General features: G+C 33.2%; 3 protein-coding genes across 3 annotated transcripts in view; all 3 read left to right on the top strand.

Moving 5' to 3' along the window:
* The window catches only part of LOC104721844, a 9329-nt gene extending 6936 nt beyond the window's left edge, over positions 1-2393 (top strand). Inside the window, exons 6-11 of the mRNA XM_019233198.1 lie at positions 541-685; positions 880-1327; positions 1423-1576; positions 1737-1840; positions 1961-2052; positions 2164-2393. Of these exons, the coding sequence (XP_019088743.1) occupies positions 541-685; positions 880-1327; positions 1423-1576; positions 1737-1840; positions 1961-2052; positions 2164-2240 (1020 nt within the window). The 3' untranslated portion in view covers positions 2241-2393. The remainder of the gene's footprint in view (positions 1-540; positions 686-879; positions 1328-1422; positions 1577-1736; positions 1841-1960; positions 2053-2163) is intronic.
* Positions 5792-12749, top strand: LOC104721843 (villin-4). The gene is made up of 23 exons (XM_010439909.2): positions 5792-6102; positions 6824-6954; positions 7051-7150; positions 7270-7338; positions 7440-7676; positions 7765-7942; positions 8032-8164; positions 8252-8414; positions 8502-8649; positions 8753-9009; positions 9142-9210; positions 9302-9370; positions 9477-9614; positions 9748-9876; positions 9997-10144; positions 10254-10264; positions 10386-10526; positions 10645-10773; positions 10867-10932; positions 11039-11372; positions 11629-11867; positions 11961-12111; positions 12213-12749. Exons 2-22 carry the CDS (start codon positions 6899-6901, stop codon positions 12072-12074), a joined length of 2928 nt encoding a protein of 975 aa, XP_010438211.1. The 5' UTR covers positions 5792-6102; positions 6824-6898; the 3' UTR covers positions 12075-12111; positions 12213-12749.
* On the top strand, positions 14380-15973 carry LOC104721842 (the record flags this gene model as incomplete). The annotated part of the gene is given in 4 exon segments (XM_010439908.2): positions 14380-14540; positions 14965-15054; positions 15225-15622; positions 15730-15973. Coding segments are annotated over 3 exon segments (712 nt in total), but the record flags the coding sequence as incomplete, so codon positions are not given.

Below are 16994 nucleotides of genomic sequence, written 5' to 3'. Positions count from 1 at the left end.
TTTATTTTCTTCACAAATGCAGTTGTTGGCAACGAAGGTGCCAATTCTCCGGATGCTGGGTCAGTAATTCTCATGTGTGTTGAAGTCTTGATAAGAATAGCAGGGAAACACGCTTTGTTTCAGATGGATTCATCACACATAAGCCAATCCATACATATTCCCGGAGCAATTTTTCGAGATTACCTTCGGATAATACCAAGGGTGGGATTCTCGGTTCTAGATGGAAATTTGTTATGTCAGGATGATGAGCAACACGATCTGTTAGGAAGCTCAAAAGATCTTCAAGTAGACCAGAAATTCTCGATGAGCCTGTATGCTGCATGCTGCCGACTATTATATACAGCTGTTAAGCATCATAAGAGGTAAGTAGATTTTTATTTTGCTTACTCACAGAGTCCTGTTAAACTTCACTATCTTAGAACTGATCTGATTTCGTGCTGTGAATATCAACATCTAGTGAAACTGAGGGGTCCATTGCTACCCTCCAAGAATCTGTCTCTGCGCTNTTCCTCAGAGTTACACTTATTTTCTGGAGTACAGGCTATAGAAAGATCACTAGTTGGAGTATGGGAAGTGTGCCCAGCTATCTATTGCATACAGACTGGAAACAGAGATGGGGGCAGAATCTCTGAAACCGCCGCTGCTGGTCTTGACTGTCTGGACCTAATTCTAGAACATGCCACAGGTAAAAAAACGTTTTCCGAAAGCAATCTAAGTAAACTTGATGTTAATAGTTGTAATAGTGAATTTACAGTAATGAAACGAATCTTGCTGCCATTTCTTGCCGTTGGATGATGTGTAGTATGATTCAGACACATTGTGAATCCAAATTTTGTTATTTTTGCTTAAGGTATCAATATTGTCTGTTATGTTTTGTAGGTCGCAAACGTTTGAATGTGGTTAAAAGGCACATCCAAGGCTTAATATCTGCAGTGTTCGGTATCATGGCTCACATGCAGAGTCCATTTATTTTCTTCACAAATGCAGTTGTTGGCAACGAAGGTGCCAATTCTCCGGATGCTGGGTCAGTAATTCTCATGTGTGTTGAAGTCTTGATAAGAATAGCAGGGAAACACGCTTTGTTTCAGATGGATTCATCACACATAAGCCAATCCATACATATTCCCGGAGCAATTTTTCGAGATTACCTTCAGATAATACCAAGGGTGGGATTCTCGGTTCTAGATGGAAATTTGTTATGTCAGGATGATGAGCAACACGATCTGTTAGGAAGCTCAAAAGATCTTCAAGTAGACCAGAAATTCTCGATGAGCCTGTATGCTGCATGCTGCCGACTATTATATACAGCTGTTAAGCATCATAAGAGGTAAGTAGAGTTTTATTTTGCTTACTCACAGAGTCCTGTTAAACTTCACTATCTTAGAACTGATCTGATTTCGTGCTGTGAATATCAACATCTAGTGAAACTGAGGGGTCCATTGCTACACTCCAAGAATCTGTCTCTGCGCTTCTTTATTGTTTGGAGTCGGCAGGAAATAAATTGGGCAATTATGATTCATGGGAAGTGGAAGAGGGAATTAGATGTGCTTGTTTCCTCCGGAGGATCTATGAAGAGGTACGTCACTGCATCTACCATTTCTTCCTTTTGGGTTTGAGAATGTAAAACCTATTTCTGTTTTTAACAATCTTGTAAACTCTTAAGGTGTCAACTAAGTTTAGAATATTTGTTTCTACAACTGTGTCTCATTTTTGCTCTAAAACCAACTGGATTGCAGCTAAGACAACAGAAGGAGGTCTTTGGACAGCATTGTTTCAAGTTCTTGTCAAGTTACATATGGGTTTCTTCCGGTTATGGACCTCTTAAGACGGGTCTCAAAAGGTACCCTTTCTCTCTCTTCTTACATATACTCCAGAAATGGCTTAATGGTGTTTGTCCTCAAGTATAATGATGCCACCAGCATAAATAGATAAGAGTTAATTGATTTTACAACTTTTGCAGGGAGGTAGATGAAGCTTTAAGACCTGGTGTGTATGCTCTTATAGACTCTTGCTCACCTAACGATCTTCAATATCTCCATACAGTATTTGGTGGTAAAGACCTTTTCTTTTTTCTTACTTGTCACATCATTAATGTTCTAATAATGCTAGAATAGGTTTTGGACATAATTTGTTTGTCTCTGGTCTTTCTTTGTTATTCTGCAGAAGGTCCTTGTAGAAACTCTCTAGCAACCCTGCAACAAGACTACAAGCTGAATTTCAAGTACCATGGAAAAGTCTAGAACAGTCACAAATTAGTTTTCTGCTTTTCTTGTTAAAGTTGTAAAGTTGGGCATTCTCTAGAGTCTCTAGACCACCAGACTGTGGTCAATTTTGTTCTTATTGCATTCCTTTATGAAAATTACAATAAAATCCAAACCATGTGTTTTTCCTAATATGATAATGATGATGTTTCACAAAACTGTTCTTAGATATTAAAGAAAATTATAATAATCTGTCTTCATTAAAAATTAGACTACTCAATGGAAGCAAACAAAAAAAAAAGTAAAAACTTAGATATCTTAAGACTTTTAATTTGCGCAATTAATAAATGTCTTAAAAGACTTTTGAAGTATGAAGAATTGTTTGGCAGACTCTTGCCTTTGCGTTGTCTTTGCGTTGAAAGATGGTAATGGTTTATGTCAAATTGTGATTTTTTTTGTTGTTGTTAGAGAGAATATGTAATCGATAATAAAAACATGACTTACGCTAACCATATATATATTTGATTCTTGTCTGCCACTAAACCATCACATTCTTTGCTAGGAACTTATAAATAATTAACGTTTTATTATTAAACAAGATATTTCCCAACGATTGTCAAACCATGTAGTAACTCCGACGATTCTCGGCGGCCCCGACAATAAGTTTCCACGGTGCCAGCGGCTTATACATACAATGGTCGTTGTGGATGAAATTGACCAAGTCATTGTCCTTCTAGTCGAATCCATCATATAATATTGGGAGCCGAAAGTGTGTACTTGGTCGGTTTTTTATATTTGTCATTATTTTTATTCTGAGATATAAAAATTTAGTTTGATGTATACATTTCTTGAAACTTAAAAGACAACATAATCATTTATTCTCTTACCCAAAAAAGAAACATTCATTATCTCCGCCCGCGTAATAAAATCTTATTGCTGATTTTGTACTATCTCGATATATATAGATTGTATCGTCAGCTTTGTAAAGTACACGATTGATATACGAGAAGAGTAAAAAAAAAGAATTTTTTTTTTTGTTGGTATAAACAAAAAAGTATCGATTGTATAAAGTTTTTGTATTGCTATTATTTTGAGACGGTAAAATGTCATTACGATACGTGCCCAACCCTAAACTAACACCACAATTATTGAGCACATTTATGATTTATATATCCTAACGCACATGAACAAGGTGGAAACATATTATAATTTGGGAAATACTCTATATTATATTATGTTCATTTTGGTAATCCCGGCAACGAACGTTTATGCTAACTGTTTATAACTTTACTCATTATCTGATTAATATATAAGTTTTCTATGATTATCTCTGTCTAGTTGTGGACGTGTAACTAATCATATATTTATCAATTTAGAAGTTTTTGTTTTACTTTTCCTGATATGTGTGAAAAACTAGGATATATTTTTAGCCAGAACTTATAAAGCCTTTAATTTGACCCGATCACAAGTAATGCACGTATAGTCACGATTTGAAGTAAGAAGCAAATGGGAAAATTGTATTTTGACCAAAGTACGAAACTATACATACCAAGTTACCAACACGCAGTGAAATCTATAGATAAAGTGGTCCTAATTTCTGAAAAAGAATATTCCTGTATTCCATCTTTCTGTCACTTTTCTTATCTGTTGTTACATTTTCCATTAAAACAATAATTTTTTCTGACTATATTCAATTGGTTTTCCCTATTTTTTCCTCTATAATAAAAATATTTATAATAGAGGTGAGTTTTACTACAAACCACCTCTATTTATAGAGAAACCCTTTATAAGAAAAAAAATAATGTTCTTTTATAAATAGAGCAAAAAATAGCAATTTCTATTTTAGAAGTGAGAATAGAGGTGGATTGCAGTAAAATCCACTCCTATTATAGAAGATCTCTATTATAAAAGAAAAAATAAAGGACCATTAGAGATACTCTATTAGAAAAATAAAATCATAAATCTTGTTTTTTCTTTAATCCTTGATGAATTTGATTTAAAATTCTCATAATAGGCTGCAAACCTACACATATTGTATATGTGTGGTTTAGCAATGTAGTGATAGTTACAAGAAAAAAGTTTTTTTTTGGTCAATATATAAGTAAGAGAGTGATATTATTATTAGAGATAATAACAAATTGTTTAGATTTTAATGGGATGAATAACATTCCAGAATATGAAAAAAAAGCATCCGAGAATATGAATAAAATTATAGTTCAACATTAGAGAACTTAGACTCGCAAAAAACATGAATCATACCAAACTGTTTTCTTTATATTATTTTTAATTACACGCTTTGTTTTGTGAAAAATTGATTTTTTTCGTTTTAAGAAAATAGGTTTCATTGTTTAATAATATATATTTTTATCTACTCCATATTAATTAAAATAGATGTCAAATAAAATATGAATGAATTAGTGTTGGCAAGACAATTAAACTAAATCAAACAAAATTTAATTCACATAAATACTTGCAAAATAAAATGGATTCAAAGAAGTTAATTATTAAATGTTTTTAATATTTATGAGAATTAAAAAAATGAATCCTTATGAAACAAAGGAAATATATATATATATATTGTTAATCAAGGGAATATATTTTAAGATAGAAAAAAATATTAAGTACAACTCATGTAAGACACCCCTAAGCAAAAAATAATAAACTACTTATCAAAGATTGTTCAATTTAATAAAATGATCAGAAAGTAGTCAACTTTTTGCTGCCAACTAAGATTGGTCTAAATTAATCACCTAAAGAAAGCTATTTAATCAACCTAAGACTTTATTTTCTTTCTCTAAACTCATATAACAAACCCATTTCATTTGTAATCAATCATCAAAAAGCTTGAAACTAGTATTATTTGTTAAACGAAGAAGACCGGAAAAAATAGAGAGAGAAAATAAAGGTATGACAAAACAGCCTTAAAGTTAAAGGTAAATAGTACCTTTTGNTTTTTTTTTTTTTTTTTTTTTTTTTTTTTTTTTTTTTTTTTTAATACTATAAACTAATAATTACGTTCATAAACCTTAACCTTAATCGGAATTAGTAACGGCATCAGGCGCATAAGAAAAAAAAAAGTTATAACGTTATGGAAAATAACAAATTTGCTTAGCTGTAAAAAAAAATAAAGAGATGTGACCATATATTCGTTGTGAGTTTTAATTACATATCTAAAAGAGATTAATTGTTTTGATTAAAAAAAAAAAGAGGAAGAGACTGAATTTTACTGGGATTTGTTGTTATTAACCTGAGGTTATATGTAGTCAAAAACATTAATTAGTGGATCGGTATCAAAACTAAATTTTACTATTATTTGGGTTATGTTTGCGCCAAATCTCTTCTATTCATTACAACACTGTTTTTAATATGGTTCAGAAGTGGTAACGACATTAAAAAAATCACCAAACAAAGAAGAAAGAAACCGTAAAAAAAACTTTCGATTTTTATTATATCATCCAAATTAAAGGTCTGATTTTTTTTTTTTTTTTTTCTAGTCGTAGAGTTGAATTTTGTATAATGAGAAAGAAATTTTTTACAGTTGATGTGTTCTCTTTCTCCTCTCTCTGGGTGTTTGGGTTAGTGATAAGCACGCCTGGCTTCTCATCATTCCCTCCAACCTCTCTCTCTCTCTCTCTCTCTCTCTCTCTCTCTCTCTCTGTCTAAAAGACTTCAATTTTGTTTAGTATCAGTTTCTCTCTCTAAATAAAGCTTTCAATTCAATTCTCTCTCTTTCTCTTTCTTTCACTTTTCTTTTTTCCTCTGCGTCTCTGCTGTTGTTGTTCATCTCCCTGAGGAGAAGACATTTTTTTGACTACAAAGTTTGTGTTTTTATTTTTTGTTGATTTTTTTTTGGTAATCAGATTGGATCTGGGCTTGGAGCTGAATAGTAGATTTGTGTAAGGTATATTACTGAAAACGTATTTGATTATTTCAGTTTCTGGGTTTTTTTTTGTATGATGGATTTATCTTTGATTGGAAGAAGAGTTCCATTGATCTGATTGGTTTCTGAAATTTCCATGTAGATAAGTTATTGATTAGTTAAGGCAAAAAAAGGTTTAGTTTTTAATTAGTGAGATAGATTTGTGTGAGAGAGAGCATCAATCCTTGAGCTTTATTTTATCTTTGGGTTTTTGTGATGTTTGTTTATTTGAAATGTTGGGTTCGGTGAGTATGTTTGTATAATGATGATGTTCAATGGGAAATGTTCTTCCTTTTTTTTCTTTTCTCGTATCTCTGAGTTTTGCTTTGGTTTCATCTATTTTTAATCCGTGTTGGTCCTGGGGAGTTGGAACTTTTACATAAACCCTACTTCCAATGTAACATCAATTTCAGTGTTTTACCTAGACCCCTAATGCCCATTTTGACAGTGATTGACTTGAGATGAATGATGTTGACTCTTTGTGGATTCTGTGACTTGTACGTTTACATGAGAAATTTTTTGATTTTCTTTTTTTATTCTTTCTAATTGGTTTCTGGTCTGGTCTATCTATCAGCTGGATCCAATCTGAACTATGCATTGTGTTACAACAACTCTCTTTTTTCCATTCCTTGTATTTGCCTTGTCTGCGATTACATGTCTTCTTTTTTTGATAGAATTGGTTTGCATTGCTCTTGTCTCATAGGTTTTTATTAGTCTTCTTCTCTATCATTGCTGCGGCGTTCGTAAGTTGGAGAAAGTTGTTAAAGACTGCTAAAGTATGTCTGTTTCTATGAGAGATTTAGATCCTGCTTTCCAAGGAGCTGGACAGAAAGCGTATCCTTCAATTATAATGTCCATTATCTCTTAAGAGTAAAGATGCTATGTTTCACCTTTCTATACTTTTTCTGTTTCTCCTTGACAATAACATAGTGGTATTGAAGTATGGCGTATCGAGAATTTCCGCCCAACCCTCATTCCTAAATCTTCTATTGGGAAGTTTTTCACCGGAGATTCTTACATTATATTGAAGGTAAATATAGCCTAGTAACGGCTTCTCTTTTTGTTTCCTTATAGCCATTTTACGTTGGTTTTTTAATCATCAGTCTTGTTAAGTTGATTCATTTCTTGTGATTGGTCTTTTGTGACCAGACAACGGCGTTAAAAACTGGTGCATTGCGCCATGATATCCATTACTGGCTTGGTAAAGATACCTCTCAGGTAAGCCCCCTGTTAATAGTTCCTTTATCGTTTCTTTCTTACTTTTGTAGAATGTTAGAAATTTTTTAGAGAAGATAACAATTTTCTATAAAAAAAACTAGGATGAAGCCGGGACTGCTGCAGTTAAGACAGTTGAATTAGATGCTGCTCTTGGAGGTCGTGCAGTTCAGTATCGGGAAGTTCAAGGCCACGAAACAGAGAAATTCTTGTCTTATTTTAAGCCATGTATCATTCCTCAAGAAGGTGGAGTAGCATCAGGATTCAAACATGTGGAAGCTGAAGAACATACTACTCGCTTGTTCGTCTGCAGAGGAAAACATGTTGTCCATGTCAAAGAGGCAAGTCACATTTCACTTTTTGGTTCCTTTATTTGTTAACTTTGATCTCACTTTGTAGTCATACACTAATGGTTTAAAGTGATTACAGGTTCCTTTTGCTCGGAGTTCTTTAAACCATGACGATATATACATTCTTGACACAAAGTCCAAGATTTTCCAATTCAATGGATCCAATTCAAGTATCCAAGAGAGAGCAAAAGCATTGGAAGTGGTTCAGTACATCAAAGATACTTACCATGATGGGACATGTGAAGTTGCTACAGTTGGTTAGTGAGCCAAGCAGTTTGATTATGGATTAGTATCTCTATTATCTCTTTTTTTTTTTGGTCTCTAATTGCATACGTTTCATTTGCAGAGGATGGGAAACTTATGGCTGATGCTGATAGTGGAGAATTTTGGGGTTTCTTTGGTGGGTTTGCTCCGCTACCTAGGAAAACAGCTAATGATGAAGACAAAACTTATAATTCCGATACCACCAAATTATTTTGGTAACTTCTTCTTGTCATTTTACATATACATATATTTAGAGCCTAGAATGCTTCGGATGAACACAATTCTGTTTACTGAAATTGTAGTGTCGAGAAGGGTCAGGCAAATCCTGTTGAGGGAGATTCGTTGAAGAGGGAGATGCTGGATACAAACAAGTGTTACATTCTCGATTGTGGAATTGAAGTCTTTGTTTGGATGGGAAGAACCACTTCTCTTGATGATAGAAAAATTGCGAGTGGAGCAACAGAAGTAAGTATTCTTTATCAAATCGAAAGAAAGACATAATATATTTTGTTGTATGCGATTTTGTTTACTGATGTTAGTAGAGCCATACAGGAAATGATCCGTTCATCTGAACGACCCAAATCGCAAATGATCCGCATAATAGAAGGATTTGAAACCGTTTCATTTCGATCAAAGTTTGAATCTTGGACTAAAGAAACTAATACAACTGTGTCAGAGGATGGTAGAGGCAGAGTTGCTGGTCCGTAATCCTGAACTCAAAATTGGAAAATGGTTTTGATTGTTGAATACTTACACGTAGTTGAACTGTTATCGGTTTTTCTCTTTTGTCATTTGTTGAGCAGCTCTTTTGCAACGACAAGGAGTAAACGTGAGAGGCCTGATGAAAGCTGCTCCGCCTAAAGAAGAGCCTCAAGTTTTCATCGATTGCACGGGAAATCTGCAGGTTTGGCGTGTGAATGGACAGGAAAAGACTCTCCTTCAAGCTGCTGATCATTCAAAATTCTACAGTGGAGATTGCTATGTTTTCCAGTATTCTTATCCCGGAGAAGAAAAAGAAGAAGTTCTTATAGGAACGTGGTTCGGGAAACAAAGTGTGGAGGTGAGCTCTCCAAATAACAGAAACAAATTCTTACATGATTGTGTCACATATATTTTCTGTCGATGTATATGCTGAAGCAAGAACTTGCAAGTTGCAAGTATGTTTAATTTTTCAGTCTGTGATCATGTATAGGAAGAAAGAGGTTCTGCAGTCTCTATGGCAAGCAAAATGGTTGAGTCAATGAAATTTGTCCCAGCCCAAGTAATCTTCTTCTGCACCCATTCTGAAAGTCTATACCATTGGATTTTATTTTCCTTCCTTTTTTCTGAACATTTTCACTCTCTTGTCTTAGGCTCGCATCTATGAAGGAAAGGAGCCTGTTCAATTCTTTGTGATTATGCAAAGCTTTATCGTTTTTAAGGTTTGGCGAAATTAATTTTGTCATGTGGTTTTGTTTTATCATCCATGCTCTCTTTTATGAATATATACAAAATCAGCATCTGATACCGATCTGTTGATTTTCACAGGGTGGTATTAGCAGTGGATACAAGAAACACATAGCCGAGAAAGAAGTTGATGATGATACATACAATGAGAATGGTCTTGCTCTATTCCGCATTCAAGGGTCTGGTCCAGATAATATGCAAGCCATACAAGTTGACCCGGTATATGTCAATATTCCCATTCTTCAATGTTGATTACTGTAGAATCATTGAGAAGTGAGAAACATATCGAGGTCACTGATAATTTAAGACATAAATCTTCATGGATTCTAATATAGTCTATTTACATCAACAGGTTGCTTCATCGCTGAACTCCTCGTATTGTTATATACTACATAATGATTCTTCAGTCTTTACTTGGGCTGGAAATTTATCAACCTCAACTGACCAAGAACTCGTCGAAAGGCAGCTTGATCTGATTAAGGTAAGATAAGTTTTAATCTATAAGGATAAGTCAATCATAATTAGTAAAGATCAATTATAAGACTCGTAATTATGTTTCAATTGTAGCCTAAGCAGCATCTATTATCTTTTTTTTGTTCAGCCAAATCTACAGACTAGAGCACAAAGGGAAGGTTCAGAATCAGAACAGTTCTGGGAGTTATTAGGAGGCAAAGCTGAATATTCGAGCCAAAAGCTCACAAAGGAACCCGAGCATGACCCTCACTTATTCTCATGTACATTCACAAAAGGTACAAATGATCATATTTTTTTTATCCCATAATTTTTAAGCCTAAAATGATACATGCACACAATGACTCTGTTTTTTTTTGTTCATTGCTGAAATACAAATTGTTCCAGAAATTCTGAAGGTGCGTATACTTTAAAAATCTCTTTTTTGTCACCAAATATTTTTGCCAATCATACTTGGACAACCCTTTGTAATGTGGCTCAATCCCAAGTGGTGTTTTTTTGGGGGTGATCTTTTGGCAGGTGACAGAGATATATAACTTCACGCAGGATGACTTGATGACTGAGGATATATTTATCATAGACTGTCACTCAGAAATCTTTGTCTGGGTTGGCCATGAAGTAGCCCCAAAGAACAAGTTGCTAGCTTTAACTATTGGAGAGGTCAGATATTTTTAGATACATTGCAAACAAAATCCTGCCTTAACGGTAGTGAGAATTAGTCTCAAAAGATCCTGAAATGTTTAGGCAAGTTTCTCACTAATACTGTTTGTTTCTTTAGAAATTTATCGAGAAAGATTCTCTCCTGGAAAAGTTATCCCCTGAAGCCCCTGTATATGTGATCATGGAAGGTGGTGAGCCGTCATTTTTCACCCGGTTTTTCACTTCTTGGGATTCCTCAAAATCTGCCGTAAGTACCTATCAACTTCAATCGATTTTCCCGAGAAATAAGCACGGAAGGAATCCTTGACAAAGGGTTAAGCACTTTTTTTTTTGTTTACAGATGCATGGAAACTCATTCCAAAGAAAACTCAAAATTGTCAAAAATGGTGGAACTCCAGTTGCAGATGTAAAGACTCTTCTCGCTTTTTCCTTTTGATTGATGTTTCCTCCGAGTATGCTTTTTAAATTTTGTTTGCTCATATTCTTCTCTATGTTGTGCCTTTGTTAATTAGAAACCGAAACGAAGAACCCCAGCTTCATATGGTGGCCGTGCCAGCGTTCCTGACAAGTCGCAGCAGCGGTCAAGAAGCATGTCCTTTAGTCCAGACAGGGTTCGCGTGAGGGGCAGATCTCCAGCGTTCAATGCACTTGCAGCAACGTTTGAGAGCCAAAATGCAAGAAACCTCTCAACTCCTCCCCCAGTAGTTAGGAAACTCTACCCGAGATCTGTTACGCCTGAGTCCTCAAAGTTTGCTTCCGCTCCCAAGTCTTCAGCCATTGCTTCTCGTAGTGCACTTTTCGAAAAAACACCTCCTCAAGAACCTTCCATTCCAAAACCACTCAAAGGTGTACTTTACAAACATTTTTGCTGAATAAATAATCTGAAAGTGTGAATATATCATCTTTGTTTAGGTATATACATTTTCGCAGAGCGTTCATCTAAGAGTTTCAATCTTTATCCTCTTTGTTGTTGAATTCACATATTTGCAGAGTGATGATCTCTCCGCAAGTTTCTATCTTTTTTGCATCTTGGTTTAGAGAGATTCACTTCTCTTGTTTTACTTTTGAGTATTGAGATTTTTTCTTTTAATTGGACATGAAGCGAGCCCGAAGACAGCTGAGTCTCCAGCGCCAGAATCGAACTCAAAAGAACAGGAAGAGAAAAAGGTAAATGACAAGGATGAAGAGAAATCAATGAGCAGCCGGATAGAATCTCTGACAATTCAAGAGGATGCTAAAGAAGGAGTCGAAGACGAGGAAGATTTACCATCTCACCCTTATGAACGTCTCAAGACAACTTCCACTGACCCTGTCTCAGACATTGATGTAACAAGGAGAGAGGTAAGTTCAAACCAACAACAAATTTCATTTGTAAGTGAGTATTTTTCAATGAAAGAAGGAAGGTCTTTACAGTTCTTGGTCTCTCTGTTATAGGCTTACCTTTCATCAGAGGAGTTCAAGGAGAAATTCGGGATGACAAAAGAAGCTTTCTACAAGCTGCCTAAATGGAAACAGAACAAATTCAAAATGGCTGTTCAGCTATTCTGAGAAATAATCTTCCTTCTTCTCTCCATCATAAAATCCGGTAACTCAGACAGTCCCAAACCAAACAATATAACATACGTCTTTTTCTTCGACAAACAATATATGGTGAGGTTGTTGTTTTGGTTTTTCTTTTGGTTTCAGCTACAAGGAGAAAGATTCAAGGGACAGTGTCAGTGCATTTTAAGCTGCTTCTGCTCCCCATAAGAAGCTTAATACATTACTTTTCATGGCTTGTTTAAAAAAAACAACCCAGAGCAGTTTTTCTTTTCCATCTAATTCTCTTTCTTTCTTCTTCTCCTTCAAATCTTTCTGATTTGTTTTCATCATCTGTTTGCTTGTTTCTCTTTACTTCAGTCTCCATTTTTTCTTTTTAGTTTGATGATGGCTGAGATTAGATTTTTTTTTCTTCTCTTCTTCATATTTTGGGATTGTTTATTCTTCAGGTCACAGGTTTTTTGACCTTGAGTCTTCTTTGATTTTATTTATTCTTGGGGTTATTTTGCTATCAAATTGAGGAAATTTGGTTTCAAAAAGAAATATTTTATTTAGTGAGTTTCCTTCTAAGAACAAATAGACTCTGTAATTTCTTTTTGCAGAAGTTGAGAATTGAGTGTTTGGTGTACAGCAAAGTGTTCAAACGAAACTGTGTTCTGTTATACATACCTCTTTTTTTAACTTCAGATCATATTATGTGGTTAACCTAAAAAGAAAGAACGTATTACCACTTTAATAAGTACGTTTACAATTGATTACAAAGTTGCCTTTTTTTGTTTTTTTTACTTTCATTATTATATATGATACATCTATTTTTACTAGGATATATATCTCTTCTATAAAGCATAGATCAACATTTTTTCTAAATATTATAATATAATAATTTCATTATTATTATATTTATTTTAAAATATTATTTTGTTTCAGACAATATTTACTTTTAATATTGCAATTATTTGGTAAATCTACATATATTTATTTCAGATAATATTTACTTTTAATATTGCAATTATTTAGTAAATCTACATATATCATTTTAAATAATTATTATTTTAAAATATTATAGTATTTTAATTTGTTTGATGTATATTATCAATTTATATTGTTTGTTGTATTTACATCATTATTTTGTAAAATATTTAAAGTAGTAATTATTTTATTCTAATTGTGAGCAAATAAAATTTATTAATTTATTAACTACATAAATTTTGATTTACCAACCGGCCGATGATGATAATTAAAAGAGACATTTTTTCTTCATATATTGAATAATATATCTTCGTTTTTAAAAAGTCAAATCACAACATATTCAGAAAAAATCTACATATTTATTTATCATATGTATTATACGGATTAACATTTTTTCCAAATATTATAATATAATAATGAAATTATTATTATATTTATTTTAAAATACTATTATTTTGTTTCAGAAAATATTTACTTTTAATGCAATTATTTGGTAAATCTACATATATTTGTTTCAGACAATATTTACTTTTAATATTGCAATTATTTGGTAAATCTACATATATCATTTTAAATAATTATTATTTTAAAATATTATAGTATTTTAATTTGTTTGATGTATATTATCAATTTATATTGTTTGTTGTATTTACATCATTATTTTGTGAAATATTTAAAGTAGTAATTATTTTATTCTAATTGTGAGCAAATAAAATTTATTAATTCATCAACTACATAATATTAAATTTACCAACCGGCCGATGATGATAATTAAAAGACACATTTTTTCCATAAATTGAGTAATATATTTTCGTTTTTAAAAATTCAAATCACAACATATTCAGAAAAAAATCTACAAATTTATTTATCAGATGTATTATATGATAGTTCAAAACAATTTGTAAATAAAATAAAAGAAAGATGATAGGAATCATAATTTAAAATCTAAACAAAATCTTCCAAATATAGTTATTAAAATAATAATTTCGATAGATAGATATAAAATCTTACTTTTTAATACTCTGATTGGTTTATCATTTTTTTAATTAATTAGTAATTTTTATCTATAATTAATTAGAGAGAGAAACTTTTTTTGAAATTAATAATTATTTAAAAAATTTTATTAGTAATATTAAAATTAAAATTTTACTCTTATTTAAAAGTTAAATATTTGTCTTAAAAGTTAAAACCAATGACAGATAATTTTTTATATTTTATAAAGTTAGTTTTATATTTGTACTTACCGATTAATATATTAGGATTTTCTTAAAAAACAGTGTCATTTTAAAACAATGGTGGTCTTTGAGGAATAAGAGTAGAAGTCTCAACCCGACATCGTTTCGTGATTCATCTGTGAAACAAAGAGGGGAAGTAGGGTTTCGCGTGACATTTGGGAACTTTCTCTAATCTGCTTAGGGCGACTGCGACTGCGACTGTGACAACACCACTGTTTCTGATTCCTCCGTTTGTTGTCTCTCCCTCTCTCTCTCTGAGTCTCCTCCTCCGGTAACTGTCTCACTCTCTCTCGATGTTGTTTCTCAGTTTAGCTTGTTTTGTGGTTTGTTTCTAGGTTTTGCTTGTGATTTGGCCTTCTCAGTGTGAACTTTTTGTAGTTACGTTTTAGGGTTTTTCCCTTCTTTTTCTTGGATGAATGATGGTTGAATCCTTCTGTTAGGGTTAGATTTATTATGTGTCAAAGACAAACGTTAGTTTGGTTCCACTCGAAAACTTTCTCTTTTCGACGAATCTTTCTCTGCAACTGTAGAAGAAATGGTTATGTTGATCTTCAAATGTTTTGCTAATTGTTAAGTCTTGGTTTCGTTTTTTGCTCTGATTTTTTGGTTTTGTGAACGTCTTTGTCTGCTTGATTTTACCAGTTTGGGTTCGCTTCTGAGATCTTTTGTATGCAAATTTCATATTATGTGTGTAGGGATCCCTAAGTAATTCAAGATGGCCACGGCCTCCTCCAACCCCTGTCACCCTGATTGCGAACGAGCAATGAAGGCGCAAGAAGATTACGGTAACTTATCAAAATCTTGAATCTTTGAGAGATATTTTACTTTCTTTCTTTTGCATCATGATGTGATCTGGTTTTTATCTGGATACTCTTCGTTGAATCTCATCCTTTGAAAGAGGAAATTGAATTGACTACAACAAGAAGCATTGGATTCATTTTCATTTGTCTTGCAGATGCGTCTCAATCTGCGGCTTTGGTAGCAGCGGAACTGATAAGCTGTGCACGGCTTAAAGTTAAACTCGACACTGAGTTAACTCGCTACTCAGCTCAGTTCTTGGTGGATAACGCTTGTCCCAAGAAGGAAGACGGGCAACGCTCTGTGCTCACTGTGAAAGATGCCCTTGCTTTTGCTTTGAAAGAAGGGATTCCCAAAGAAGGTCTTTGGCCACCTTTGGGGTGTTTGGTTCCGCCTCCACCATCATCTGCTTCTCACATACCTCGCGTTTCCTTGAAAGGAAAAGTTGCTGAAGCTAATGATTTAGTTGGACTAGTTAATCTTCTGTTGTTGCATGGTCAACCTGTGGGAGGAAAACTGCATATGTGGAGTCCGGAGATTGATTCTTATGTCAATGTAAGTGTGTTGTTTAGTTGAATTTCAAAAATTTCAGAGATGAATGTTAATGTTTTTGTTTTAATATTGTTCAATCTTTTTCTTTTTCTTTTTTTTGTATGTGGTAGGAAAATTTCCAAGCCCCACCTGGTTATGAATCACGGTATGTTGGGCTTAGAGATGTGATTATAGTTGCAGTGGGGATGGTCGAGGAAGAGATTGTTGCAACTGTGAAGATATGGTACAAGAAGAAGACTGCACTTATCAAAGTGTCTTACAGCGAAATGCTTACGTTTCCACAATGTATTGGTGACACCATTCAGGTGATAGGGCCAACAAAACTGCTTGTTGACTTCTGTGTCCCGTTCTTATATATCAACTAAACGAGAGCTTAGATCTTGGTAAGTGTGTCTAGAGCACTATATGCTAGCTGTGGAACTTGTTTGTGGACCTTAATTAAGAATGTGTTATGAGACTATTTTATGTAAGTTAAGAAGTCAAAGTATCTTGGAAAACCATATCCTAGTTGTGGAACTTGTTTGGTCTGAAATTATGACTGTTTTAAGACGCTTTGATCTGTAAGTTAACAAGTCTTTGAACTTCTTTATCATCTCTTTGTGTGTGTGTGTGCGCGTTTTTTTGTGCTTTTTTCATAAAGTTAGTCCTATTGTGCATCGAGTAACAGGTAACCTTGATTTAACAAATGGAAGAGATACAATAGGATTTAGGACATTCCATTTTGAATTCAGTTTATCGTTTCTGTGAGCTATATATCCAAGTTGGACCACTTGAAGAGAAAGATTCGAAAATCAGAGTGCATAATCCTTTTATCAAAAAGGCAACAACAAAAAAAACACAAAGAGAGAGAGAGAGTGTGTTAAATTTTGCATTTACGTATTTCGTGTCCCAAAAAGTTTACGTGCCATCGAATTTGAACTCGGTCAATGCAGGAAAGCAGGAAGAGAAAACAATGAAACGTTGTCGTTTTCTTCAATCATAGTTAGATGCCATGTGATGTGACGACGCCCTAGGGCATTTTAAAGGGATAACTTTTTTTGGTGTTCTTAGATTAAATATATTAAGAAAATAATGTAAGATTAGTAGCTAAAATTTTTTGTTAAAAAGTTAGTTATTAGAAAAACATGTTTAAAATCATAAGATTTAATAATATAATATTCTTAAACATATTACAATTATAAAAACTTATAAAAAAACATTTAAATTTCAAACTTATAAAACTTTTACTAAAATTCAAAACAATAAAACATTGTAAATAAAATTTTAAAAAAAAACAAACAAACATATTACTTAATTAATTAAACAAAACAAACATTTTATTTAATTAATACATAGATTAATGTCCAAATTTATTTCATATACAGTAAAACCTCTA

The sequence above is a fragment of the Camelina sativa genome, chromosome 11 (assembly GCF_000633955.1).
Source record: "Camelina sativa cultivar DH55 chromosome 11, Cs, whole genome shotgun sequence".
NCBI lineage: Eukaryota > Viridiplantae > Streptophyta > Magnoliopsida > Brassicales > Brassicaceae > Camelina > Camelina sativa.
Note: the sequence above shows the minus strand (reverse complement) of the source record. Positions and strands in the feature narration are given on the sequence as shown.

Excerpts from the sequence above, each read along its gene's own strand:
- LOC104721843 (XM_010439909.2), top strand. The coding sequence starts at position 6,899 with ATGTCTGTTTCTATGAGAGATTTAGATCCTGCTTTCCAAGGAGCTGGA. Across the intron at positions 7,677-7,764 it reads ATGTTGTCCATGTCAAAGAG|GTTCCTTTTGCTCGGAGTTC; the intron begins GCAAGTCACATT and ends AAGTGATTACAG. Across the intron at positions 10,527-10,644 it reads TAGCTTTAACTATTGGAGAG|AAATTTATCGAGAAAGATTC; the intron begins GTCAGATATTTT and ends TTGTTTCTTTAG.